The sequence below is a fragment of the Strix uralensis genome, unplaced genomic scaffold (genome assembly GCF_047716275.1).
Source record: "Strix uralensis isolate ZFMK-TIS-50842 unplaced genomic scaffold, bStrUra1 scaffold_215, whole genome shotgun sequence".
Taxonomy (NCBI): domain Eukaryota; kingdom Metazoa; phylum Chordata; class Aves; order Strigiformes; family Strigidae; genus Strix; species Strix uralensis.
Window position 1 is genome coordinate 122,356 of NW_027436825.1, and position 27,888 is coordinate 150,243.

Consider the following 27,888-nt stretch of genomic DNA (forward strand, 5'->3'; position numbering starts at 1 on the left):
GGAGGAGGGGGCGGGGGTCTTGCGCGTGCGCAGGGGCGCGGGCCGGGCCGGCGGCGGCGGTGGGTGCGGAAGGGGCGGGGGGGAAGGGGTGGGCGCTCCTATAGACCCTTATGGGCCCCTATAGACCCTGATAGGGCCCTATAGCCCCCCCCAACCCCTTGACCCACCCGCTGAGCCCCATTAACCGCCCTTTTCCCGCCGCGTTACCCCCGCCGAGGCCCTCACTGACCCCCATATCCCTCCGCCGCCTCATATCCCCCCTCTGACCCCCATATCCTTCCGCCGCCTCATATCCCGCCGCCACCCCCACATCCCCTCACTGCCCCCCAATATCCCTCCGCCCCCCCATATCCCTCCGCCGCCCCCCCATATCCCTTCGCCGCCCCCCCATATCCCCTTACTGCCCCATATCCCCTCTCTGGCCCCCATATCCCCTTACTGCCCCCCAATATCCCCCCCATATCCCCTCAGCGCCCCCCATATCCTTCCGCCGCCCCCCCATATCCCCTCACTGCCCCATATCCCCCTCTGGCCCCCATATCCCTCGTCTGCCCCCCCATATCCCCTCACTGCCCCCCAATATCCCCCCCCATATCCCCTCACTGCCCCTCTTATCCCTCCACCCCCCACATCCTTCCGCCGCCCCCCACAGCCCCTGTTAAACCCTTTTCCCCCCCCCACCCCTTTATTGCCCCTCATACCCCCCCCCACCCCTCATAACCCCCCCCCGACCCGTGATAAACCCCCCCACACCCCCCCCCCCCTTATTTTTCTCCGCACCCCCAGACACCACCATGTCAGGAGCGGGGGCGAAGCGGGGGGCCAGCGATGGCGGGGGGGGCCCCCCTGAGAAAAAACCCCCCCGCGAGGAGCAGCCCCCCACCACCCTCATCGAGCCGCTGCGCCTCGGCGGCATCTCCTCCACGGTGCGTGTGACCCCCCCCTCCCCCCCCCCAAAAATAATCCCCGATCCCCCCTCAACAGCGCGAAGATGTTGAGGTGGGGGGACCGGGGGGAGTTTCCTGATTGCCTGGGACCTCCCAAAACTGCTGTTTTTTGCCCCAAAATAGGAGGAGATGGACCTGAAGGTGCTGCAGTTCAAAAACAAGAAGCTGGCGGAGCGGCTGGAGCAGCGTCAGGCCTGCGAGGACGAGCTCCGCGAGCGCATCGAGAAGCTGGAGAAGCGACAGGCCACCGACGACGCCACCCTCCTGCTCGTCAACCGCTTCTGGGGACAGGTGGGGACACCCCCACCCCCCCCCCCCCAAATCCCACCCCGCACCCCCAAAACCCACCAGGGCCACCCCGAACCCTGCACGGACCCTCTGACCCACCCGCGGCAGCAGCCGAGGGGTTAAAAGGGATGGAATTGGCTCAAAAATGGTTCCGGGGACCCCAAAAGTGACCCTGGGGACCCCAGAAGTGACCCTGGGGACCCCAAAATGGCTTTGGGGAGCCCAGAGCTGTCAGGGGACCCCAAATGTGGCCCCAGCGCCCTAGAAGTTGTGTCAGGGCTTCTAGAGAATCTTCTAGGGGAGTCTAGTGGGGTAGAACTGGACGAAATGTTTAAAACCACTGGAAGTGACCCAAAAGGGGCCCTGGGGACCCCAAAAATGGCTCTAGGGACCCCAAAAATGGCTTTGGGGAGCCCAGAGCTGTCAGGGGACCCCAAATGTGGCCCTAGCACCCTAGAAGTTGCTTCAGGGACTCTAGACAATCTTTTAGGGCTGTCTAGTGGGGTAGAAGTAGACAGAATGTTTAAAAGCGCTGGAAGTGACCCAAAAGTGGTCTTGGGGACCCCAAAAATGGCTCTAGGGATCCCAAAAATGGCTTTGGGGAGCCCAGAGAGCTGTCAGGGGACCCTAAAATTGGCCCCCCAGCACCCTAGGAGTTGCCTCAGGGACTCTGGGGGATCTGTTGGGGGAGTCTGGGATGATAGATGTGGGTTAAATGTCTAAAACCGCTGAAAATGACCCCAAAAATGGGCCTGGGGACCCCAAAAATGGCCTTGGGGACCCCAGAGAGCTGTCAGGGGACCCCAAAATTGGCGCCAGTACCCCAGAGGTTGCCTGAGGGATTTTAGGGGCTGCTTTGGGGGCAGAGTCTAGTGGGGTAGATGTGGATGGAATGTCTAAAACTACTGAAAGTGACCCAAAAATGGCCCTGGGGACCCCAAAAATGGCCCTAGGGACCCCAGAAATGGCCTTGGGGACCCCAGAGAGCTGTCAGGGGACCCCAAAATCATCCCCACCGCACCAAAAATGTTCTTGGGGTTGTTTTGGGGGATCCCTGTTTGGTAGATGTAGGTGGGGTGTTCAAAAAGATTGAAAGTGCCCCAAAAATCTTTTCAGGAACCCCAAAAGTGGGTTTGGAGACCCCAGAAAGGGGGACCCCACAAAGGGACCCTAAAATTGGGCCCAGCACCCCAAAAGTTGCCTGAGGGTGTCTAGCAGCTCTTTTGGGGGGGTCCAGTGGGGTAGATGTGGATTGAGTGTTTAAAATCACTGAAAATGACCCAAAAATGGCCCCGGGGACCCCAAAAATTGGTCTCAGAGTCCCAAAAGTCACGTGGGGTTCTTGGGGTTTCTTTTTGGGGGGGTCCCCACGTGGTAAACGTGGGGGGGAATGTTCAAAAAGGCTGAAAGTACCCCAAAAAAGTGCCTTGGGGACCCCAAAATCCCCCTGCCCCTCTCCAAGCTCCCTGGGGTCCCCCCCTGACCTCAGGGCCCCCCCAAATCTCCCTGGGGACCCCCCCACATCCCCACAAATGCCCCAGGGCCCCCCCAAGCCGCTCCCCCCCCCCCTCCAGGGATTTGGGGGTGTCTTGACCCTGTGTTTACCCCAAACCCCCTGAGGTGCCCCCAAACTTCTCAGGGCCCCCCCAAATGTCCCCAAGGGGCCCCCTATGACCCCCCCCTTGGGGTTTGGGGGTGCCCTGACCCTCCCCCATTTTTGTGTGTGTCCCCCCCCCAACCCCCAGCTGGATGCAGAGGTGCAGGCGCTGCTGCGGCGCTATGAGGGGGAGGGGGGGGCACCCCCTGCCCCCCCTGGGGACCCCCCTGAACCCCGACCTGAGGGGCCTGAGCCCCCCCCAGCCCCCCTTGGTGAGGCCGAAGGTCCTGATAGGAGGGGTGAGTGGGGATGTGTGTGGGGGGGGGGGGGCAATTGGGGGTGCTGGGGGTGTGATTTGGGGGTCCTGGGGGATCAAGGGGCTTTTAATGTTCCTAAGGGGCAATTTTGGGGGGGTGGTAGTTTGGGGGGGGCTTTAAGGGTTAATGAAGGACAATTTGGGGCACTGGGGGGGGTCCTGAGAGTCAGTTGGAGACCCTGGGGGGGCAACTAAGGGTCCTAAGAGCAATTTAGGGGTGCTGGGGGCGGTTTGGGGGGGTTCTTGGGCGTTGTGGGGGGGCTTTTGGGGGTTGGAAGAAGCAATAAGGGTTCTTAGGGAGTAGTTTGAGGGGTGCTGGGGGCAGTTTGGGGGGGTCCTGGGGGGCAACTGGGGTCCTTAGAGCTATTGGGGGGCAGTTTGGGGGGGTCTTGAATGGCAACTGGGGTCCTTAGAGCAATTGGGGGGTACTGGGGGCAATTTGGGGGGGCGATTGGGGTCCTTAGAGGTATTGGGGGGGGAGTTTGGGGGGGTCTTGAATGGCAACTGGGGTCCTTAGAGGTATTGGGGGACACTGGGGGCAATTTTTGGGGGGGCGATTGGGGTCCTTAGAGGTATTGGGGGGCAGTTTGGGGGGTCCTGAATGGCAATTGGGGTCCTTAGAGGTATTGGGGGGCAGTTTGGGGGGGCCCTGGGGTGCGATTGGGGTCCTTAGAGGTATTGGGGGGGCAGTTTGGGGGGGTCCTGAATGGCAACTGGGGTCCTTAGAGGTATTGGGGGGCACTGGGGGCAATTGGGGGGGGCAGTCTGGGGGGGTCCTGAATGGCAACTGGGGTCCTTAGAGTTGTTGGGGGACACTGGGGGCAATTTGGGGGGGCAATTGGGGTCCTGAGAGGTATTGGGGGGGCAGTTTGGGGGGGTCCTGAATGGCAATTGGGGTCCTTAGAGCTATTGGGGGGCACTGGGGGCAATTGGGGGGGGCGATTGGGGTCCTTAGAGGTATTGGGGGGCAGTTTGGGGTGTTCTGGGGGGGCTCTTGGCAGCTGGGGGGGCCCTGAGAAGCATTTTGGGGTGCTGGATGTTGGGGGGGGGGGGGGGGTGTGTGTGTGTCACAATAAAACCTCATTTTTATTTATTTTTTCCCATTCTCTCCTGGCAGAACCCTGGGGGGGCCCTTCCGCGCCCCCCCCTCCTCCCCCCCCTCCCCCTGCTCCGCCCCCCCCGGGAGGACTTGGGGGGCGTTTGGGGGGGCCGGCGGCCGCCTTCGTGGCGGCGCTGAGCCGCAGCGGCCCCGAGGAGGGGGAGCTGCGCCTGCGCCCCCGCCTCGCCTTCGCCCCCGCCGCCGTCGCCCGCCTGGTCGAGGGCTTGGCGGGGGCCCATCGCCGCGCCCACGAGTTGGGGGCCCGCTTGGCCGCTCGACGTGAGTCTTTTTGGGGGGCGGGGGGGGGACACCCAGGTTCTCCCTGGGGGCTTTGGGGGCACCTGGGCCACTGGGTTCAGTTTTGGGGGCACTGGGATGCCTGGGTTGCCTTTGTTGGGGGGTCCCTGGGTGCCTGGGGTGTTTTTGGGGGTCTTGGAGCCCTTTTTTGGGGGTCACTTGGACACTGCGGTCACTTTTTGGGGTCCCCCTGGGTGCCTGGAGCCCTTTTTTTGGGGTCACTTGGACACTCAGGTCACTTTTTGGGGTCCCCCTGGGTGCCTGGGTCATTTTTTGGGGTCCCCCTGGGTGCCTGGAGCCCTTTTTTTGGGGTCACTTGGACACTCAGGTCACTTTTTGGGTCCCCCTGGGTGCCTGGGTCATTTTTTGGGGTCCCCCTGGGTGCCTGGAGCCCTTTTTTGGGGGTCACTTGGACACTGGAGTCCTTTTTGGGGTTCCCCTGGGTCGTTTTTTGGGGCACCCAAATGTCTGGATCCCTGTTTTGGGGGTCACTTGGGTACCCACATTCTTTTTTGGGGTCCCCCTGGATGCCTGGACCCTGTTTTGGGGGTCACTTGGATGCCTGGGTTGCCTTTATTGGGGGTCCCCGGGTGCCTGGGGTGTTTTTGGGGGTCTTGGAGCCCTTTTTTGGGGGTCACTTGGACACTGGAGTCCTTTTTGGGGTTCCCCTGGGTCGTTTTTTGGGGCACCCAAATGTCTGGATCCCTGTTTTGGGGGTCACTTGGGTACCCATGTTCTTTTTTGGGGTCCCCCTGGATGCCTGGAGCCCTGTTTTGGGGGTCACTTGCACACTGGGGTCATTTTTTGGGGTCCCCCTGGGTGCCTGTGTCATTTTTTGGGGGCACCTGGATGCCTGGAGCCCTTTTTTGGGGGTCACTTGGGACACTGGGGTCACTTTTTGGGGTCCCCCTGGGTGCCTGGGTTGCTTTTTGGGGCACCCAAATGTCTGGATCCCTCTTTTGGGGGGCACTTGGGTACCCATGTTCTTTTTTTGGGGTCCCCCTGGATGCCTGGAGCCCTTTGTTGGGGGTCCCTTGGACACTGGGGTCACTTTTTGGGGTCCCCCTGGATGCCTGGAGCCCTTTTTTGGGGGTCACTTGGACACTGGAGTCCTTTTTGGGGTTCCCCTGGATCCTTTTTCGGGGCACCCAAATGTCTGGATCCCTGTTTTGGGGGTCACCCAGGTGCCTGGGTCCTTTTTTGGGGTCACCCAGATTTTTTTGGGGGGGTCACCTCTTTTTTTTTGGGGGGGGGGGGAGTGTTTCTCCAACACCTGGTTCCCTGGGGGGGATCTGGAGGGGGGTCATTGGGTTTTGGGGGGCTCAGGGTGCTGGGGGGGGTGTCAGTGGGTGCTGGGGGGTCCGAGAGGGTTTGGGGGGCCTGTGGGGTGTGTGTGTGTGTGTGTGTGTGTGTCCCCCCCCCGCAGTGGGGGGGGTCCCCAACATTTGGGTGCCGCAGCGGAGCTGGCGGAGGCGGGACGGGCGCTGCTGCGGGAGCTGCTGCGGGAGCACCGGCGCCTGCAGGACCTCACCCTGCAGCTGCAGGAGAAACACCACCGCGTGTCCCTGGAGGTACTGGGAGCACTGGGAGGGGGTTAGAGGGGACTGGGGGGCACTGGGAGGGGGTTAGAGGGGACTGGGGGGCACTGGGAGAGGACTGGGGGCACTGGGAGGGGGTTAGAGGGGACTGGGGGGCACTGGGAGGGGGTTAGAGGGGATTGGGGGGTACTGGGAGGGGATTGGGGGGCACTGGGAGGGGATTAGAGGGGACTGGGGGGTACTGGGAGAGGATTGGGGGCACTGGGAGGGGGTTAGAGGGGACTGGGGGGCACTGGGAGAGGATTGGGGGCACTGGGAGGGGGTTAGAGGGGACTGGGGGGCACTGGGAGGGGGTTAGAGGGGATTGGGGGGCACTGGGAGGGGACTGGGGGGCACTGGGAGGGGGTTAGAGGGGACTGGGGGGCACTGGGAGAGGATTGGGGGCACTGGGAGGGGGTTAGAGGGGACTGGGGGGCACTGGGAGGGGGTTAGAGGGGATTGGGGGGACTGGGGGGCACTGGGAGGGAGTTAGAGGGAACTGGGGGGCACTGGGAGAGGATTGGGGGCACTGGGAGGGGGTTGGAGGGGACTGGGGGGCACTGGGAGAGGATTGGGGGCACTGGGAGGGGGTTAGAGGGGACTGGGGGGCACTGGGAGGGGGTTAGAGGGGATTGGGGGGACTGGGGGGCACTGGGAGGGAGTTAGAGGGAACTGGGGGGCACTGGGAGAGGATTGGGGGCACTGGGAGGGGGTTGGAGGGGACTGGGGGGCACTGGGAGAGGATTGGGGGCACTGGGAGGGGGTTAGAGGGAACTGGGGGGCACTGGGAGGGGATTGGGGGCACTGGGAGGGGGTTAGAGGGGACTGGGGGGCACTGGGAGAGGATTGGGGGCACTGGGAGGGGGTTAGAGGGAACTGGGGGGCACTGGGAGGGGATTGGGGGGCACTGGGAGGGGATTAGAGGGCACTGGGGGGCACTGGGAGGGGATCAGAGGGGACTGGGAGGGGTTTGGGGGGCACTGGGAGGGGATTAGAGGGGCCTGGGGGGCACTGGGAGGGGATTAGAGGGCACTGGGAGGGGATGGGGGGGGCACTGGGAGGGGATTGGGGCACTGGGAGGGGGTTAGAGGGAACTGGGGGGCACTGGGAGGGGATTGGGGGGACTGGGAGGGGATTGGGGGGCACTGGAAGGGGCTCAGAGGGGACTGGGAGGCACTGGGAGAGGATTAGAGGGCATTGGGGGGCACTGGGAGGGGGCTGGAAGGAGATTGGGGGTCACTGGGAGGGCACTGGTGACACTGGGATGGGACTGGGGGGCACTGGGACGGGACTGGAAGGGAACTGGGGGGCACTGGGTGACCCCGCGCTGTCCCTGGGCTGCCCCCATGTCCCCAGTGGTGGGTGACAGGGCCCCTGTCCCCAGATGGGGGGTGGGGCCCGCGGAGGTGACATCCTTGAGGTCCCCACAGGTGGGGGCGTGGCCGTCGTCCCCAGGGGTGCCACCACTGTCATTGTGTCCCCCCAGGGTGACATGGCTGATGTCCCCATGAGGTGACACAGTCGAGGTCCCCATGGGGTGACAAGGCCACCGTGTCTATGGGGTGACGTGGCCGATGTCCCCATGGGGTGACACAAGGTCCCCTTGGAGTCACGTGGCCGATGTCCCCATGCGGTGACACCATCGATGTCCCCACATGGTGACACAAGGTCCCCATGGGTTGTCGTGGCCGATGTCCCCATGAGGTGACACAGTCAAGGTCCCCATGGGGTGATGGGGCTGATGTCCCCGTGAGGTGACAGAGTTGATGTCCCCATGCGGTGACACAATTCAGGTCCCCATGTGATGACAAGGCCACCACGCCCCCATGGGATGACCTGGCCGATGTCCCCACGGGGTGACACAAGGTCCCCATGGGGTCACGTGGCCAACGTCACCACATGGTGACAAGATCGTCATTTCCATGGGGTGACCTGGCTGATGTCCCCACGAGGTGACACGGTTGATGTCCCCATCAGGTGACACAAGGGCTCCATGGCATGACGTGGCCATTGTCCCCATGCTGTCCCCATGGAGTCACATGGCCGATGTCCCCATGCGGTGACACCATCGATGTCCCCATGTGGTGACACAAGGTCCCCATGGGTTGACGTGGCCGATGTCCCCATGAGGTGACATGGTTGATGTCCGCATGGGGTCACAGGGCCACCGTGTCCACGTGGTGACATGGCCACTGTCCCCATGAGGTGACACGGTTGATGTCCCCATGGGGTGCACAATCAAGGTCCCCATGCGCTGTCAAGGCCACCATGTCCCCATGGGATGACGTGATGTCCCCATGAGGTGACAAGATTGTCATCTCCATGGGGTGATGTGGGTGATGTCCCCATGAGGTGACACAACTGAGGTCCCCATGGGATGACAAGGCCACCGTGTCCATGGGATGACATGGCCGATGTCCCCACAGGGTGACAAGATCGTCATTTCCATGGGGTGACGTGGCCAATGTCCCCATGAGGTGACACAGTCAAGGTCTGCATGGGGTGACAAGGCCACCGTGTCCATGGGACGATGTGGTTGATGTCCCCATGCGCTGACACAAGGTCCCCAAGGGGTGATATGGCCAATGTCCCCACGCGATGACACCATCAATGTCCCCATGAGGTGACACAAGGTCCCCATGGGATGACGTGGTTGATGTCCCCAGGGGTGACACAAGGTCCCCATGTGGTGACGTGGCCGATGTCCCCATGAGGTGTCGCAGTCAAGGTCCCCATGGGGTGACAAGGCCACCGTGTCTATGGGATGACGTGGCCGATGTCCCCACGCGATGACGCCATCAGTGTCCCCACGCGGTGACACAAGGTCCCCATGTGGTGACGTGGGTGATGTCCCCATGAGGTGACATAGTCAAGGTCCCCATGGGGCGACAAGGCCATCATGTCCATGGGGTGACATGGCCGATGTCCCCATGGGGTGACACAAGGTCCCCATGGAGTCACATGACCAATGTCCCCATGTGGTGACACCATCGATGTCCCCACATGGTGACACAAGGTCCCCATGGGTTGTCATGGCCGATGTCCCCATGAGGTGACAAGATCGTCATCTCCATGGGGTGACGTGGCCGATGTCACCATGAGGTGTCACAGTCAAGGTCCCCATGGGGTGACAAGGCCACCGTGTCCATGGGATGAGGTGGCTGATGTCCCCACGCGATGACACCATCAGTGTCCCCACACGGTGACACAAGGTCCCCATGGGTCGATGTGGCCGATGTCCCCACGCGGTGCCACCATCGATGTCCCCACGCGGTGCCAACCCATCATCTCCCCGGGCTTCCCCCTGACCCCAACCCCGGTGCCCCCCCCAAAACTCCCCCCTTGGCTGTCCCCGAGCTGGTGACACCATCTGCTGTCCCCCGTGTCCCCACGGTGTCCCCACGGTGTCCCCGCAGCTGGCGGAGCTGCAGGACAAGGCCACCTCGGCCGAGACGAAGGTGCTGGAGATGGGGACGACGGTGGAGGGGCTGCAGTGGGACAGCGCCAAACTGCGCAAGCGCGAGGGACGCCTCGACCGCCACCTGGCCGAGGCCCTCGAGCAGGTGACACCCCTGTCCCCAAATGTCCCCAAATGTCCCCAGTTGTCCCCAACCATCCCCAAGTCTGGGCCCGACCTGCCCCCGCCCTGCTGCCGGGTTCTGAGGGGCTGGAAGCGCTGGGGGTCCCCCCCCGCCCCATGTCACTTGGGGTCCCTTTATGTCACCTGGGGTCCCCCCGTGTCACTGGAGGTTCTTCTGTGTCACTTGGGGTCCTCCCATGTCACTTTGGTGTCACTTGGGGTCCCCTCATGTCACCTGGGGTGCCTTTATGTCACTTGGGGGCCCCGTATGTCACTTGAGGTTCCTCTGTGTCACTTGGGGTCCCCCCGTGTCACTTCAGTGTCACCTGGGGTCCCTTGATGTCACTCGGGGTCCCCCCGTGTCACTTGAGGTTCTTCTGTGTCACTTGGGGTCCCCCCGTGTCACTTCGGTGTCACTTGGGGTCCCTTTATGTCACCTGGGGTCCCCCCGTGTCACTTGAGGTTCTTCTGCATCACTTGGGGTCCTCCCATGTCACTTTGGTGTCACTTGGGGTCCCCTCATGCCACCTGGGGTGCCTTTATGTCACTTGGGGTCCCTTAATGTTACTTGGGGTCCCTTATGTCACTTGAGGTCCCCCTGTGTCACTTGAGGTTCCTCTGTGTCACTTGGGGTCCCCCCGTGTCACTTCGGTGTCACCTGGGATCCCTTGATGTCACTTGGGGTCCCCGCGTGTCACTTGAGGTGTCCTCGTGTCACTTTGGTGTCACTTGGGGTCCCCCTGTGTCACTTGAGGTTCTTCTGTGTCAGTTGGGGTCCTCCCACGTCACTTTGGTGTCACTTGGGGTCCCCTCATGTCACCTGGGGTGCCTTTATGTCACTTGGGGTCCCTTTATGTCACTTGAGGTCCCCCCATGTCATTTGAGGTTCCTCTGTGTCACTTGGGGTCCCCCAATGTCACTTCGGTGTCACTTGAGGTCCCTCTGTGTCACTTGAGGTGTCCCCGTGTCACTTCAGTGTCACTTGGGGTCCCCCCATGTCACTTCGTTGTCACTTGGGGTCCCTTTATGTCACTTGAGGTGTCACTTGAGGTTCTTCTGTGTCACTTGGGGTCCCTTTATGTCACCTGGGGTCCCCCCCATGTCACTTAAGGACCCCTCATGTCACTTTGGTGTCAGTTGAGGTTCCCCTGTGTCACTTGAGTGTCACTTGGGGTCCCCCCATGTCACTTGAGGTTCCTCTGTGTCACTCAAGGTCCCCCCACATCATTTGGGGTCCCTTTATGTCACTTCAGGTCCTTCCATGTCACTCGGGGTCCCCCCGTGTCACTCGGGGTCATCCGTCCCCCCCCTGTTGTCACGTGGGATCATTCCGTGTCACTCGGGGTCACCTCGTGGCACCCCCAGTCACCCCACGTGGCACCTGGGGGCTTGTCCCTGATATCCCTGGCGTGTCCCCAACATCTGCGGGGACCCCTGGATGTCCCCAATGTCACTGGTGATCCCTAGGGTGTCCCTGCTGTCCCCAATGTCCCTGAGGTGTCCTTGGTGTCCCTGGGGGGGGTGTCCCCAACATCCCGGGTGTCCCTGGGGTGTCCCCAACACCCCCCAACATCCTTGGGGTGCCCCGGGTGTCCCCGGTGTCCCCCAACGTCCCCATGTCCCCAGCTGACCTCGGGCTCCTACGGCTCCGGCAGCTCCGGGGGGTTCCAGGGGGGGCAGATCACCCTCAGCATGCAGAAGGTATTGGGGGGGCCGGGGGAGGTTTGGGGGGACCCTCAGGGGGGGCATTGGGCATCTATTTGGGGGGTTGGGGTCCCTTGGGGGGAGTTTGGGGGGGGACCCTGGGTGAGTCCTGGGGGGATTTAGGGCACTTAAGGGGGTGTTTAGGGGGGGTTGGGGGGGTCCCATGGGAATGTTGGGGGACCCTTGGGGGGGGATTTGAGGGCATTTGGGTCACTGGGGGAAGTTTGGGGGTCCCTGAGGGGGTTGGGGGACCCTGGGAGGGCCCTGGAGGGGGATTTGGGGGACTCAGGGTGTCCCTGGGGGGAGTTTGGGGGTCCCTGAGGGAGTTGGGGGACCCTGGGAGGGCCCTGGGGGGGGGATTTTAGGGACTCAAGAGGGTCCCTGGGGGGAGTTTGGGGATCACTGAGGGGGTTGGGGGACCCTGGGGGGGGATTTGGGGGACTCAAGGGGGTCCCTGGGGGGAGCTCGGGAGTCCCTGAGGGGATTGGGGGACCCTGGGAGGGCCCTGGAGGGGGATTTGGGGGACTCAAGGGCGTCCCTGGGGGGAGTTTGGGGGTCCCTGAGGGGGTTGGGGCACCCTGGGGGGGGATTTGGGGGATTCAAGGGGGTCCCTGGGGGGGGGGACTGAGGAAATTTGGGGGGCTCCTGGGGGGAATTCAGGGGTGTCCTAGAAGTCTTTGGAGGACCTTGGGGTGGTCACAGGGGTCCCTAGGACAGATTTTGGGGCACTTTGTGGAGGGAGTTGAGGGTGTGAGTGGATTTTGGGGTGACCCCCGGATTTTGGGGGACACCCCCCCCCAAAAAAAAAAAAAAAAAAAGTTTGAGATGCTGAACGCGGAGCTGGAGGGGAACCAGGAACTGGCCAACAGCCGGATGGCGGAGCTGGAGAAGCTGCAGCAGGAGCTCCAACAGGCCGTGCGCGGCCACGAGCGCCTCAAGGTGACACCGGGGACATCGCGGGGGGGGTATTGGGGACATTGGGGGGCTCTGGGGACATTGGGGGGCGCTGGGGATATCGGGGGCATCGAGGAGGTGGGGGGCGTTGGGGATGGGGGTGAGACGAGGGATATTGGGGAGGTGGGGGACAGGAGGGATGTTGGGGACATCGGAGGTGTTGGGGACATCAGGAATGTTGGGGACAGAGAGGTTGGGGGCATCAGAGACGTTGGGGACATCAGGGATGTTGGGGACATCGGGGACGTTGGGGCCATTGGGGACAGGAGGGATGTTTGGGACCAGGGATGTTGGGGACACTGGGGACATTGGGGACATCAGGGATGTTGGGGACATCAGGGATGTTAGGGACATTGGGGACATCGGTGACATTGGGGACAGGAGGGACATTGGGGACAGCGGGGATGTTGGGGACATCAGGGATGTTAGGGACATTGGGGACAGAGGGACATTGGGGACATTGGGGACAGGAGGGACATTGGGGACATCGGGGACATTGGGGACAGGAGGGACATTGGGGACAGCAGGGACATTGGGGACAGCGGGGATGTTGGGGATGTCAGGGACATTGGGGACAGGACGGATGTTGGGGACATCAGGGATGTTGGGGACAGGGGGGGCGTTGGGGACATCAGGGACGTTGGGGACAGGAGGGACATTGGGGACAGGAGGAATGTTGGGGACATCAGGGATGTTGGGGACAGGAGGGACGTGAGGGACATCAGGGACATTGGGGACAGGAGGAATGTTGGGGACATCAGGGATGTTGGGGACAGGAGGGACATTGGGGACATCAGGGACATTGGGGACAGGAGGGACATTGGGGACAGCAGGGACACGGGAGGGACACGTGGAGGACCCTGAGGGACACGATGGGACCCTGTGGCGACACTGGGGACATTTGGTGACAGGAGGGCGACGCCAATGACCCAACGCAACCGTAGAGGCGCAATAAGGGGACATTTGGGGACCTAAAGAGGCCAGCGAGGACGTGTGGGAGCTCGGGGTGGGGGGGGTGATGATGGCGGGGAGGAGGGGGGGGACGCTGGGGGACACGGCTGGGGACGGTCCCCGCAGGTGGCCCTGCGCTCGCTGCCGGAGGAGGCGGTGAAGGAGACGCTGGAGTACAAGGTGCTGCAGTCCCAGTTCTCCCTCCTCTACCACGAGAGCCTCCAGGTGAAGACGCAACTGGACGAGGCCCGCGCCCTCCTCCTGGCCACCAAGAACAGCCACCTGCGCCACATCGAGCACATGGAGGTGAGGGGACGCGTCCCCGAGGTGGCCCGGGCTGTCCCCAAGGCTCCTGGAGGGTCCCTGGGCTGTCCCGTTGGTCCTGGGGGTCATGGGACGTCATGGCGTCCAACTATTGGCCATCCAAGATGGCCGACTTCATCTTGTTGACAACATGGAGGTGGGTCTTGATGTTACCAAGGTGTCCCCAAGGGTTCTTGGGGTTCTCCAAGATGCACAATTGGTCCTGGGGGTCATGACACATCATGGCGTCCTACTATTGGTCATCCAAGATGGCCGCCTCCATCATGGTGAGAACATGGAGGTGGATACTGGTGTCACCAAAGTGTCCCTAAGGGTCCTGGGGACTCCTTGGGGTGTCCTGTTGGTCCTGGGGGTCATGGCGTCCTACTATTGGCCATCCAAGATGGCTGCCTGCATCTTGTTGACAACATGGAGGTGGGTCTTGATGTCATCAAGATGTCCCCAAGGGTCCTGGGGGCTCCCTGGGCTGTCCCGTTGGTCCTGGGGGTCATGGGACGTCATGGTGTCCAACTATTGGCCATCCAAGATGGCCGCCTCCATCATGGTGAGAACATGGAGGTGGGTCTTGATGTCACCAAAGTGTCCCCAAGGGTCCTGGGGTCTCTTTGGGGTGTCCCATTGGTCCTGGGGGTCATGTGTCCAAGTATTGGCCATCCAAGATGGCTGCCTTCATCTTGTTGACAACATGGAGGTGGGTCTTGATGTCATCAAGATGTCCCCAAGGGTCCTGGGGGCTCCCTGGGCTGTCCCGTTGGTCCTGGGGGTCATGGGACGTCATGGTGTCCAACTATTGGCCATCCAAGATGGCCGCCTCCATCATGGTGAGAACATGGGGGTGGATATTGATGTCACCAAAGTGTCCCCAAGGGTCCTCGTGGCCATCCAAGATGGCCGCCACGGTGACACTGACAGGCCTGCCCCCCGTGTCCCCTGTGACCTCCCTGTCCTCCATCTTCTCCCCATCCTCCATCTTCTCCCCGTCCTCCATCTTCTCCCCATCCTCCATCTTCTCTCCGTCCTCCATCTTCTCCTCATGCTCCATCTTCTCCTCATCCTCCATCTTCTCCCCGTCCTCCATCTTCTCCCCATCCTCCATCTTCTTCTCATCCTCCATCTTCTCCTCATCCTCCATCTTCTCCCCATCCTCCATCTTCTCCCCATCCTCCATCTTCTCCCCGTCCTCCATCTTCTCCCCGTCCTCTATCTTCTTCTCATGCTCCATCTTCTCCTCATCCTCCATCTTCTCCCCGTCCTCCATCTTCTCCCCATCCTCCATCTTCTCCCCGTCCTCCATCTTCTCCCCATCCTCCATCTTCTCCTCATCCTCCATCTTCTCCCCGTCCTCCATCTTCTCCCCGTCCTCCATCTTCTCCCCATCCTCCATCTTCTTCTCATCCTCCATCTTCTCCTCATCCTCCATCTTCTCCCCGTCCTCCATCTTCTCCCCATCCTCCATCTTCTCATCCTCCATCTTCTCCTCATCCTCCATCTTCTCCCCATCCTCCATCTTCTCCCCGTCCTCTATCTTCTTCTCATCCTCCATCTTCTCCTCATGCTCCATCTTCTCCTCATCCTCCATCTTCTCCCCATCCTCCATCTTCTCCTCATCCTCCATCTTCTCCCCGTTCTCCATCTTCTTCCCGTTCTCCATCTTCTCCCCGTTCATCTTCTCCCCATCCTCCATCTTCTCCCCGTCCTCTATCTTCTCCCCGTCCTCTATCTTCTTCTCATGCTCCATCTTCTCCTCATCCTCCATCTTCTCCCCATCCTCCATCTTCTCCTCATCCTCCATCTTCTCCTCATCCTCCATCTTCTCCCCATCCTCCATCTTCTCCCCATCCTCCATCTTCTCCCCGTTCTCCATCTTCTTCCCGTTCTCCATCTTCTCCCCGTTCTCCATCTTCTCCCCATCCTCCATCTTCTCCCCATCCTCCATCTTCTCCACATCCCGTTTTCCGTCACGTTCTCCATTTTCTCCACATCTCCCTCATGTCCCCCCCCCTCCATGTCCCTCCCCCTCGCTCTCCCCTCACCCGTGTCCCCTCCTACGTGACAGAGCGACGAGCTGGGGGTGCAGAAGCGCCTGCGGACGGAGGTCATCCAGCTGGAGGACACCCTGGCCCAGGTCCGCAAGGAGTACGAGATGTTGCGCATCGAGTTCGAGCAGAACCTGGCGGCCAATGAGCAGGCGGGTGAGACCCACGGCACCACCCCCAGCCACCAAACCCCACCCCCTCCCCGGGAGGACCCCACAGGGCCATAGAGTGGGGGAGAGAGGGGCTGCGGGGAGGGGGCCTGGGGGTGCTGTGGTGGGTCTGGGATGGTCCTCCCAGAACTCTGTGGTGCTCTGGGATGGTCCTCCTAGATCTCTATGGTGGGTTGGATGCTCTGGGAAGGTCCTTCTAGATCTCTGTGGTGCTCTGGGATGGTCCTCCTAGATCTCTATGGTGGGTTGGATGCTCTGGGATGGTCCTTCTAGACCTCTGTGGTGCTCTGGGATGGTCCTCCTAGATCTTTATGGTGGGTTGGATGCTCTGGGATGGTCTTTCTAGATCTCTATGGTGCTCTGGGATGGTCCTCCTAGATCTCTATGGTGGGTTGGATGCTCTGGGAAGGTCTTTCTAGATCTCTATGGTGCTCTGGGATGGTCCTCCTAGATCTTTATGGTGGGTTGGATGCTCTGGGATGGTCTTTCTAGATCTCTATGGTGCTCTGGGATGGTCCTCCTAGATCTTTATGGTGGGTTGGATGCTCTGGGATGGTCCTCCTAGATCTCTATGGTGCTCTGGGATGGTCTTACTAGATCTCTACAGTATTTTGGATACTCTGGGATGGTTCTCCTAGATCTCTATGGTGGGCTGGATACTCTGGCATGGTCCTCCTAGATTTCTATGGTGCTCTGGGATGGTTCTCCCAGATCTTTGTGGTATTTTGGATGCTCTATGGTGGGTTAGATGCTCTGGGTTGGTCTTCCTATATCTCTGTGGTGCTCTGGGATGGCCCTCCTAGATCTCTATGGTATTTTGGGTCCTCTGGGATGGTTCTAGGTCTCTATGGTGGGTTTGTGCATCTGGGGCTGCTCTGGACCACTCCCCCCACCCCTCCATGGTGCCCCCATCCCCCCAGCTCTATGGTCACAGCCCCATAGGCCGCTCTGCTCCCCCTTACCCCCTGGTCTCTATGACCCTGCGTGAAACTGGAAGGGGCGGGGCCGGACACAGGGTCCCGCCCCCGAGTCCTGAGTGTCACCTCCGCAGGGCCAATCAACCGGGAGATGCGTCACCTGATCAGCAGCCTCCAGAACCACAACCACCAGCTCAAGGGCGACGTCCAGCGCTACAAGCGGAAGCTGCGGGAGGTGCAGGCTGAGATCAACAAGGTGGGTGTGGCCTCGGGGAAGGGGGCGGGGCCTCAGGCGGGTGTGGCCTCGGGGAAGGAGGTGGGGCCTCAGGCAGGTGTGGCCCCTTTAAGAGGGGGTGCGGCATAGCCCCTTTAAGCGGGGGGGGGGGGGGGGGGGGCGGGGCCAGCCCCTGGGAGGGGATTGGGCAGTGTTTTCCCGCCTTCCCCAGGAGGGCGCGGGGCCTTGGGGAAGCTTAAAGGGGCTGCGGTGATGGGTGAGCTGGTGGGCCGCACCCATAAGGGGTGTGGTCTCTTTAAGGGGGGTGGGGCCACCGCTGCACCTTGTGGGCTGGCAATTGGCTGTTGCTCCTTTAAGGGGGGGGGGGGGTGGGACCAGGCCTAGAGATGGGGATTGGGTGGTGCCTTGGCTTTACCGAGGGGGCGGGGCAGGTCTTAAAAGGGCAATGACAGCGGGCGCTGGGGTGGGTCCCACTTGGTGGGCGGGGCTTGGGTGTTGTCCCCTTTAAAGGGGCGGAGCCTTAAAAATGGCCCCTGGGGGTGGGGGTGCTGTCTCTTAAAAGGGCAATGTCCCGCCCCCTCAGGGGTGTGGCCCGCTGACTCCGCCCTCTCTCCTCCAGCTCCGCCTCCAAGCCAGCGGCGCCCCGCCCCCCCAAGCCAGCGCCCCGCCCCCTCCGCCCCCCCCAGCTGCCGCCGCCGCCCCCCCAGAAGAGACCCCGACCACCACGACCGCCGCCGCTGGCGGGGGGCCGGGCCCCGCCCCTATCAAGGAAGAAGAAGGCGTGGCCCCCCCAGGCCCCGCCCCCCCGGAAGCCAAGCGGGAGGCAGCCATGACACCCGCCCCGCCCGAGGCGCCGCCCCCCCGGCGAGCGGCCGAGGAGGAGGAGCCCCCCCCTCCCGCCGCCCCCCCGGCTCCCGCTGCCCCTCCGCCGGCGCAGCCCCCTCCTCCCCGCCTTAAGGAGCCCCCCCAGGTCCCCCCACCCCGCCCCGGAGCATCTCGGGGGGGTCCCGAAAGGGAAAGGGAGCGGCTGCGGGAGCGGGAGCGCCCCAAGGGTCCCCCCGATGAGCCCAAGAAGAAGGACTCCGAGGTCCTCAAGCAGCTGCGGGGGGAGCTCAAGTGAGGGGGGTGGGGGGGGTCACCCCTCGATTTTTGGGGCGCTTACTGGGGGCTGGGGTGGGGTGAGAGGTGGTTCTGGGGGGGGGTTGGGGGGGCTGGGTGGGGTGGGGGGTGGTTCTAGGGGGGTTTTTGGGGGTGGGTTGGGGTGGGGGGGTGGTTCGGGGGGGCTGGGGGGTGGTTATAGGGGGGTTTGGGGGGGTGGGGGGTGGTTCAGGGCGGGTTTGGGGGGACTGGGTGGGGTGGGGGGTGGTTTGTGGGGGGCTGGGGTGGGGTGGGGGATGGTTCGGGGGGGCTGGGTGGGATGGTAGGGTGGTTATAGGGGGGTTTTGGGGGGCTGGGGTGGGGTGGGGGATGGTTCTGGGGGGGTTTGGGGGGCTGGGGGGGGTGGTTCTGGGGGGGTTTGAGGGGCTGGGGTGGAGTGGGGAATGGTTTGGGGGGGCTGGGTGGGATGGGAGGGTGGTTCTAGGGGGGTTTGGGGGGGCTGGGATGGGGTGGGGGGTGGTTCTGGGGGGGTTTGGGGGGCTGGGGGGGGTGGGGGGTTGTTCTGGGGGGGCTGGGGGGTTGGGGGCTGGTTCTAGGGGGGTTTTGGGGGGCTGGGGTGGGATGGGGAGTGGTTCTGGGGGGGGGTTGAGGGGCCAGGGTGGGGTGGGGGGTGGTTCTGGGGGTGTATCGGGGGGCTGGGAGGCAGTTTGGGGGGGTGGGGGGCACTTGGGGGGGCCCTGGGGGCAGTTAAAGGGGAGTTTGGGGGCTCTTGGGGTCGGGGGGGGGCAGGTTGGACACATGGAAGCGGCCGGGGGGGCAATTAAAAGGGGTTTTGGGTGGTAATTGGGGCAATTAGGAGGGGAGGGGGGGGGCGAGTGGCCTTCAGGGCTGTGCTATGCAAATGAGATGCAAATGAGGCGGTGTCATGGCGGCCAGGAAGGCGCAGGAGAGCCAGAAGGAGATGAAGCTGCTGCTGGACATGTACAAGTCGGCGCCCAAGGAGCAGCGGGACAAGGTGCAGCTGATGGCGGCCGAGAGGAAGAGCAAGGCCGAGGTCAGGGCGCGCTGACGCCGCGGTAACGGCACGCTAACGACACGCTAGCGACGTGCTAATGACACGCTAATGGCATGCTAACGACACGCTAACAACGTGCTAACGACACGCTAACGACGTGCTAATGACACGCTAATGAAAGGCTAACGACATGCTAATGACATGCTAATGACACACTAACGACGTGCTAATGACACGCTGACAACATACTAGTGACACGACATGCTAATGTTATGCTAATGACACGCTAATGACATGGCACGCTAACATGGTAATGGCACGAGATGGTAATGACATGCTAATGACACGCTAACAATGCACTAATGACATGCTAATGACATGCTAATGACATGTTAACGACATACTAATGACACGCTAACAATGTGCTAATGAGATGGCATGCTAACGACATACTAGTGACACACAACACGCTAACGACATGCTAATGACGTGCTAATTACACACTAATAACACGCTAATGACACGTTAATGACATGGCATGCTAATGACACGCTAATGGCACGAGATGCTAGTGACGTGGTAATGACACACTAACAATGCACCAATGACATGCTAATGACACGCTAACAACGTGCTAATGACGTGGCATGCTAATGACATGCTAATGGCACGAGACCCTAATGACATGCTAATGACACGCTAACAATGTGCTGGTTACATGCTAACAACATGCTAATGACACTAATGACATGCTAATGACCCAGCATGCTAATGATGTGCCAATGATATGCTAACGAGACACAACACACTAACAGCATGCTAATGACACTAACGACATGCTAACATGCTGATGACACGCTAACGACATACTAATAGCACACTAATGGCGTGCTAACACGCTAGCAATACGCTAATGACACGCGATGTGCTAATGACACGCTAATGACATGCCAGTGACGTGCTGATGAGACACTAACAACACACTAACGATATGCTAATGACAAACAACATGCTAATGACATGGTAATGACATGCCAATATGTTAATGACATGTTAATGACACAGTAACAACATGCTGATGACACACTAATGGCATACAAGCGACATGCTAATGGCACACTAGTGACACGCTAACGACACGCCAGTGACATGACACGCTAATGACATGCTAATGACACACTAACAATGCACCAATGACATGCTAATGACACACGACGCGCTAACGACACGCTAACAATACGTAATGACACGCTAACGATGCACTAACGACACACTAATGGCACACCAACGACATGCTAATGAGACACAACATGCTAATGACATGCTAATGAGACACAACACGGTAGTGACATGCTAATGTCATGTTAACATGCTAATGACATGTTAGTATGTTAATTAAACAGTAACAACAAGCTAATGAAGCACTAATGACATACTAATGAGACACGACACATTAATGACATGCTAATGACACGACATGCTAACATGCTAATAACACAGTGACATGCTAATGACACACAACACGCTAATAGCATGTTAATGACATGCTAACGACACGCTCACAGCGTGCTAATGACACGCTAACTACGCCATAGCAACACGCTAGTGACATGCTAATGACACACTAATGACACGCTAACAAAACACTATTGACATGCTAATGATGCGCTAACAACATGCTAATGACATGTAATGAAACACGACATGCTAATGCACGCTAACGACATATTAACATCACGTGATTACCTCCCGCCATTGCGTCACGTGATTCCCCCCGCCCCGTTCCCTCCCGCCGCCATCTTACGTGGTTCCCTCCCGCCGCGCCGTCACCTGCTCGCCCCACCCCGTGACGTCATCGGCCACGCCCCCCCCGGTCCCGGCAGGCGGAGGAGCTGCGCGGGCGGGCGCGGGAGCTGGAGGAGCGGGAGCGGCGCGAGAGCAAGAAGCTGGCGGACGAGGAGGCCCTGCGGCGCCTGCGCCAGGCCGAGGAGCAGATCGAGCACCTCCAGCGCAAGCTGGCGGCCACCAAGCAGGTGGGCGGGGCCTCCCCCGGGGCGGGGGGGGGGGCCTGAGACATTGGGGGGGTCAACGGTGGGTGATGAGGTCGTGGGGGGATGGGGCGTGGCGGTGCGGTGGCCGTCTTGCCCCCAGGGGCGGGGCGGGAGGAGGAGGAGCTGGTGTTGGAGGTGGATGTGATGGGTGCGGGTGAAGGTGGGTCAACGGTGGGTCAATGGTGGGTCAATAATGGGTCAACAGTGGATCAATGGTGGGTCAACGGGCCAATGGTGGGTCAACGGTGGGTCAATAATGGGTCAATAATGGGTCAACAGTGGGTCAATGGTTGGTCATAGTGGGTCAATAATGGTTCAATGATGGGTCAACGATGGGTCAGTGGTGGGTCAACGGTGGGTCAATGGTGGGTCAACGGTGGGTCAATGGTGAGTCAACGATGGGTCAATAATGGGTCAGTGGTGGGTCAACAGTGGGTCAACGGTGGGCCAATGGTGGGTCAATGGTGTGTCAATGGTTGGTCATAGTGGGTCAATAATGGGTCAACAGTGGGTCAATAATGGGTCAGCGGGTCAATGGGTCAATAATGGGTCAATAATGGGTCAATGGTGGGTCAGCGATGGGTCAATAGTGGGTCAACGGTCAACGGTGGGTCAGTGGTGGGTCAACAGGTCAATGGTGGGTCAATGGTGGGTCAGTGATGGGTCAACGGTGGGTCAATGGTTGGTCAACAGTGGGTCAATAATGGGTCAACAGTGGGTCAATAATGGGTCAACAGTGGGTCAATAATGGGTCAGTGGAGGGTCAACGGTGGGTCAACAGTGGGTCAACGGTGGGTCAATAATGGGTCATTGATGGGTCAACAGTGGGTCAATGGTGGGTCAACAGTGGGTCAACAGTGGGTCAGTAATGGGTCAACGGTGAGTTAACAGTGGGTCAACGGTGGGTCAACGATGGGTCAATAGTGGGTCAACGGTGGGTCAATGGTGGACGATGAGGTCACGGGGGGGCTGGGGCATGGCCTCGTGGTGGCCATCTTGCCCCTGGGGGCAGGGCAGGAGGAGGAGGCGCTGCTGTCAGAGATGGACGTGATGGGCGTGGGTGAAGGTGGGTCAGTGGTGGGTCAATGGTGGGTTAACTGGTCAACGTGTCAACGATGGGTCAACAGTGGGTCAGTGGTGGGTCAACAGTGGGTCAATGGTGGGTCAACAGTGGGTCAGCGGTGGGCGATGAGGTCACAGGGGCTGGGGCGTGACCTCACGGCGGCCATCTTGCCCTCGGGGGCGGGGCAGGAGGAGGAGGCGCTGCTGTCGGAGATGGACGTGACGGGCCAGGCCTTCGAGGACATGCAGGAGCAGAACCTGCGGCTGCTGCAGCAGCTGCGGGAGAAGGACGACGCCAACTTCAAGTTGATGTCGGAGAGGATCAAGGCCAACCAGATCCACAAGCTGCTGCGGGAGGAGAAGGACGAGTTGGCCGAGCAGGTTCTCGCCCTCAAGGCCCAGGTGGGAGCCCAGGGGTTCAAGGAGATTTGGGGGAACCCCGATATTTGGGGGGTTGGAGGAACCAAGATTTCCAGAAGAAGAACAAGATGGTAGAGCAGGTTCTCACCATCAAGGCCCAGGGGGAACCCAGGGGTTCAGGGAGGTCCCAGAGGTTCAGGGAGGTCCCAGGGGTTTGAGGAGGTCCAGGGGGTTGAGGGGAACCCCGATGTTTGGGGGGCTGGAGGAACCAAGATATCAAGAAGAAGGATGAGATGGTGGAGCAGGTTCTCACCATCAAGGCCCAGGTGGAACACAGAGGTTTGGGGAGCACCCAGAGGTTCAGGAGGTCCCAGAGGTTCAGGGAGGTCTTGGGGGTTCGAGGAGGTCCAGGGGGTTCGGGGGAACCCCGATATTTAGGGAGTTGGAGGAACCAAGATGTCCAGAAGAAGGACAAGATGGTGGAGCAGGTTCACACCATCAAGCCCCAGGTAGAACCCAGGGGTTCAGGGAGGTCCCAGAGGTTCGAGGAGGTCTGGGGGGTTGAGGGGAACCCCGATATTTGGGGGGCTGGAGAAACCAAGATGTCCAGAAGAAGGACGAGATGGTGGAGCAGGTTCTCACCATCAAGGCCCAGGTGGGATCCAGAAGTTCAGGGAGCACCCAGAGGTTCAGGGAGGTCCCAGAGGTTCAGGGCGGTCCCAGGGGTTCGAGAAGGTCCAGGGGGTTGAGGGGAACCCCGATATTTGGGGGCTGGAAGAACCAAGATGTCCAGAAGAAGGACAAGATGGTGGAGCAGGTTCTCACCATCAAGGCCCAGGTTGAACCCAGGGGTTCAGGAAGGTCCCAGAGGTTCAGGGATGTTCTAGGGGTTCAGGGAGGTCCAGGGGATTTGGGGGAACTCTGATATTTGGGGGGGCTGGAGAAACCAAGATGTCCAGAAGAAGACGAAGATGGTGAAGCATATTCTTACCATCAAGGACCAGGTGGAACCCAGAGGTTTGGGGAGCACCCAGAGGTTCAGGGAGGTCCCAGGGGTTTGAGGAGGTCCAGGGGGTTCGTGGGAACCCCGATATTTAGGGAGTTAGAAGAACCAAGATGTCCAGAAGAAGGACAAGATGGTGGAGAAGGTTCTCACCATCAAGCCCCAGGTGGGACCCAGGAGTTTGGGGAGGTCCCAGGGGTTCAGGGAGGTTCAGGGGTCCCCAGATAATCCAGGGGGGTTGAGGGGAACCCTGATATTTGGGGACCTGGAGGAACCAAGATGTCCAGAAGGACAAGATGGTGGAGCAGGTTCTCACCATCAAGGTCCAAGAAGAACTTAGGAGTTTAAGGAGCACCCAGAGGTTTGGGGAGGTCCCAGGGGTTCAGGGAGCTCCAGGGGTCCCCAGATGTCCTGGGGAACCCCAATATTTTGGGGACCTGGAGGAAACAAGACGCCCAGAAGAAGAACAAGATGGTGGAACAGGTTCCCACCACCAAGGCTCAGGTTGAACCTAGGGGTTCGTGGAGCACCCAGAGCTTCAGGGAGGTCCCAGGGGTTCAAGGAGGTCCAGGAGGTTTGGGGGAACTCTCATATTTTGGGGGGGCTGGAGGAACCAAGATGTCCAGAAGAAGGATGAGATGGTGCAGCAGGTTCTCGCCATCAAGGCCCAAGTGGGACCCAGGAGCTTGTGGAGGACCCAGGGGTTCAAGTGTGACCCAGAGGTTCAGGGAGGTCCCAGGGGTTCAGGGAGGTCCAGGGGGTTCGGGGGAACTCTGATATTTGGGGGGGCTAGAGGAACCAAGATGTCCAGAAGAAGGACGAGATGGTGGAGCAGGTTCTCACCATCAAGGCCCAGGTGGAACCCAGAGGTTTGGGGAGCACCCAGAGTTTCAGGGAGGTCCCAGAGGTTCAGGGAGGTCTTGGGGGTTCGAGGAGGTCCAGGGGGTTCGGGGGAACCCCGATATTTAGGGAGTTGGAGGAACCAAGATGTCCAGAAGAAGGACAAGATGGTGGAGCAGGTTCTCACCATCAAGGCCCAGGGGGAACCCAGGGGTTCAGGGAGGGCCCAGGGGTTCGAGGAGGTCTGGGGGGTTGAGGGGAACCCCGATATTTGGGGGGCTGGAGGGACCAAAGATGTCCGGAAGAAGAATGAGATGGTGGAGCAGGTTCTCACCATCAAGGCCCAGGTTGAACCCAGGGGTTCAGGGAGGTCTTGGGGGTTCGAGGAGGTCCAGGGGGTTCAAGGAGGTCCAGGGGGTTGAGGGGAACCCCAATATTTGGGGGGCTGGAGGGACCAAAGATGTCCAGAAGAAGACGAAGATGGTGGAGCAGGTTCTCACCAAGGCCCAGGTGGAACCCAGAGGTTTGGGGAGCACCCAGAGGTTCAGGGAGGTCCCAGAGGTTCAGGGAGGTCCCAGGGGTTCGAGGAGGTCCCGGGGGGTTGAGGGGAACCCCGATATTTGGGGACCTGGAGGAACCAAGATGTCCAGAAGAAGAAGAAGATGGTGGAGCAGGTTCTCACCATCAAGGCCCAGGTGGAACCCAGGGGTTTAGGGAGGTCCCAGAGGTTCAGGGAGGTCTTGGGGGTTCGAGGAGGTCCGGGGGGTTGAGGGGAACCCCGATATTTGGGGGGCTGGAGGAACCAAGATGTCCAGAAGAAGAAGAAGATGGTGGAGCAGGTTCCCACCCCAAAGGCCCAGGTGGAACCCAATTATCCAGGCAAGACACAGGTTGTCCGGGGCATGTCCCCAGATATCTCGGGGGGGTCCCCAAGAGTTTTGGGGTGTCCCCATCCATGTGGAGTTGGGGGGGTTTGTCCTTAGGTGGACGCCCAACTGCTGGTGGTGCAGAAGCTGGAGGAGAAGGAGCGGGGCCTGCAGAGCAGCTTGGCGGCGGTGGAGAAGGAGCTGGCGCTGCGCTCCCAGGCCTTGGAGCTCAACAAGAGGAAGGTGGGAGAATCCGGGGGGGGGTGGGGGGGTGGGGGGGGTCCCCCAGATTTGTTGGGGGGTGACGCCGAGGCCGGTTGGGGACCCCGAGCTGTGGGCGCGCAGGCGGTGGAGGCGGCGCAGCTGGCGGAGGACCTGCGGGCGCAGGGGGAGCACGTCCAGGCGCGGCTGCGGGAGCTCCAGGCCTGCGCTGCCGAGAACCGGGCGGCCAAGGAGAAGGAGTCGCTCAGCCTCAAACGGGCCCAGGTGAGGGGAGGACCCTATGGCATCCATAGGGGGAGGGGGCGTAGAGGGGTCTGGGGGGGCTCTGAGGGGTGTTGTGTGGGCTCTGGGGGGGGCTTATGGGGTGGCTTGGGGACGCTACGGGACTCTGTAGGGTGCCTATGGGTGCTATAGGGGATGTGGAGGGGGATATGGGGGCTATAGGGGACGTGGAGGGGGATATGGGGGCTATAGGGGCTGTAGAAGGAGATATGGGTCTATAGGGTGGCTGGAGGGGCCTTATAGGGGTCCATGGGGGCTCTGAGGGGTGTTGTGTGGGCTCTGGGGGGGTTATGGGGTGATTTGGGGACGCTACTGGACTCTGTAGGGTGCCTATGGGTGCTATAGGGGATGTGGAGGGGGATATGGGGGCTATAGGGGATGTGGAAGGAGGTATGGGGGCTATAGGGGATGTGGAAGGAGATATGGGGCTATAGGGTGGCTGGAGGGGCCTTATAGGGGTCTGGGGGGGCTCTGAGGGGTGTTGTGTGGGCTCTGGGGGGTTATGGGGTGGTTTGGGGACTCTTGGGTGCGTATGGGTGCTATAGGGGATGTGGAGGAGGATATGGGGGCTATAGGGTGGCTGGAGGAACCTTATAGGGCTCCTGGGGGTGCTGTGGGGTGCTGCAGGGGGCGTTATGGGCTCCTATAGGGTGTCTAAAAGGACTTAAAGGAGATCACGCGGGTTCTCTGGGACGCTGTAAGGGGTCTACGGGGACCTATAGGTGCTTTGAGGGTCCCTATAGAAGGTCTGTGGGACCCATAGAGACTCTGTTGGGCCCTATACGGTTCTACGGGGCCCTATAGGGGGTCTACGAGGACCTATAGGGGGTCTGTAGAGACCTGTAGGGGGTCTGTGGGGCTGTATAGGGGCTCTGTGGCTCCCTACAAGAGATTTATCTATAGGGGTCTTCAGGGACCTGTAGGGGGTCTACAAGGATCTATAGGGGCTCTGTGGGGCCCTATAGGGGCTCTGTGGTTCCCTACGTGGGATCTACCTATAGGGGTCTTCAGACACCTTTAGGGAGTCCACAAGGATCTATAGGGGGTCCATGGGGACCTATAGGGGGTCTGTGGGGCCCTATAGGGGCTGTGTGGGTACCTACAAGAGATTTACCTGTAGGGGTCTTCAGGGACCTGTAGGGAGTCTGTGGGGATCTATAGGGGGTCTGTGGGGATCTATAGGGGGTCTATAGGGACCCACCGTTCACCGCCCCCCGCCATCGCCGCAGGAGGAGCTGTCGCGGCTGCGTCGGAAGCTGGAGAAGCAGCGGAAGGTGGAGGTTTACGCCGACGCCGACCAGATCCTCCAGGAGGAGATCAAGGAGTATCGGGTACAGGGGTGGGGGGCACCCATGGGTGCTGCGGGGGGTGGGAAGGGCTGTGGGGGGGGCACCCTGGAGGATCTTGGGTGGATCGAGGCAGCTGGAGGATCTTGGGTGGGGTTGGAGGACCCTTGGGTGGGGTTGGAGAACCTCAATGGAGAGCTGGAGGACCTTGGGTGAGTACTGGAGGACCTTGGGTGGGGTTGGAGGACCCTTGAGTGGGTGCTGGAAGACCTTGGGTGGGTGCTGGAGACACTTGGGTGAGGTTGAAGGACCTTGGGTAGGTGCTGGAGGGCCTTGGGTGGGGTTGGAGGACCCTTGGGTGACCTTGGAGGACCCTTGGGTGGGTGCTGGAGGGCCTTGCGTGGGGTTGGAGTATCCTTGGGTGACCTTGGAGGACCCTTGGGTGACCTTGGAGGACCTTGGGTGGATGCTGGAGGACCTTGGGTGGGGCTTGGAGAACCTTGGGTGGGGTTAGAAGACCCTTGGGTGGGGTTGGAGGACCCTTGGGTGGCGTTGGAGGACCTTGGGTGGGGCTGGAGGACCATGGGTGGCCTTGGAGGACCCTTAGGTGGGTACTGGAGAACCTTGGGTGGGACTGGAGCACCCATGAGTCCTACAGGTCACATGACAGGGCCAGCAGCCATCTTGTCCCGCCCTCCCCCTTCCCTCTCCACCACCTCCCGTAGGGTTGTAACTTCTCAGGTTGGGCCTGGAGAACCATGGGTGCTCCTGCAAGACCACGGGTAGTCCTGGAGCACCCATGGGTGCTAGA

The 27,888-nt window shown here is 60.8% G+C and overlaps 1 protein-coding gene across 2 annotated transcripts in view; it reads left to right on the top strand.

Moving 5' to 3' along the window:
- The first annotated feature begins 19 nt into the window (after nucleotides 1-19).
- The window catches only part of RNF40 (ring finger protein 40), a 29,677-nt gene continuing 1,808 nt past the window's right edge, over nucleotides 20-27,888 (top strand). The window contains exons 1-19 of one of the 2 annotated variants that reach the window (XM_074857448.1): nucleotides 20-59; nucleotides 787-926; nucleotides 1,071-1,238; nucleotides 2,981-3,131; nucleotides 4,266-4,526; nucleotides 6,003-6,115; nucleotides 9,538-9,684; nucleotides 11,328-11,402; nucleotides 12,225-12,344; nucleotides 13,437-13,616; nucleotides 15,691-15,826; nucleotides 16,892-17,013; nucleotides 17,612-18,108; nucleotides 19,027-19,144; nucleotides 20,989-21,138; nucleotides 22,408-22,620; nucleotides 25,405-25,530; nucleotides 25,633-25,773; nucleotides 27,021-27,122. In XM_074857448.1, the coding sequence (XP_074713549.1) occupies nucleotides 795-926; nucleotides 1,071-1,238; nucleotides 2,981-3,131; nucleotides 4,266-4,526; nucleotides 6,003-6,115; nucleotides 9,538-9,684; nucleotides 11,328-11,402; nucleotides 12,225-12,344; nucleotides 13,437-13,616; nucleotides 15,691-15,826; nucleotides 16,892-17,013; nucleotides 17,612-18,108; nucleotides 19,027-19,144; nucleotides 20,989-21,138; nucleotides 22,408-22,620; nucleotides 25,405-25,530; nucleotides 25,633-25,773; nucleotides 27,021-27,122 (2,952 nt within the window). In that variant the 5' untranslated portion in view covers nucleotides 20-59; nucleotides 787-794. Of the gene's footprint in view, nucleotides 64-786; nucleotides 927-1,070; nucleotides 1,239-2,980; nucleotides 3,132-4,265; nucleotides 4,527-6,002; nucleotides 6,116-9,537; nucleotides 9,685-11,327; nucleotides 11,403-12,224; nucleotides 12,345-13,436; nucleotides 13,617-15,690; nucleotides 15,827-16,891; nucleotides 17,014-17,611; nucleotides 18,109-19,026; nucleotides 19,145-20,988; nucleotides 21,139-22,407; nucleotides 22,621-25,404; nucleotides 25,531-25,632; nucleotides 25,774-27,020; nucleotides 27,123-27,888 lie in introns of both variants that reach the window. The other variant, XM_074857449.1, reaches the window with a different exon arrangement.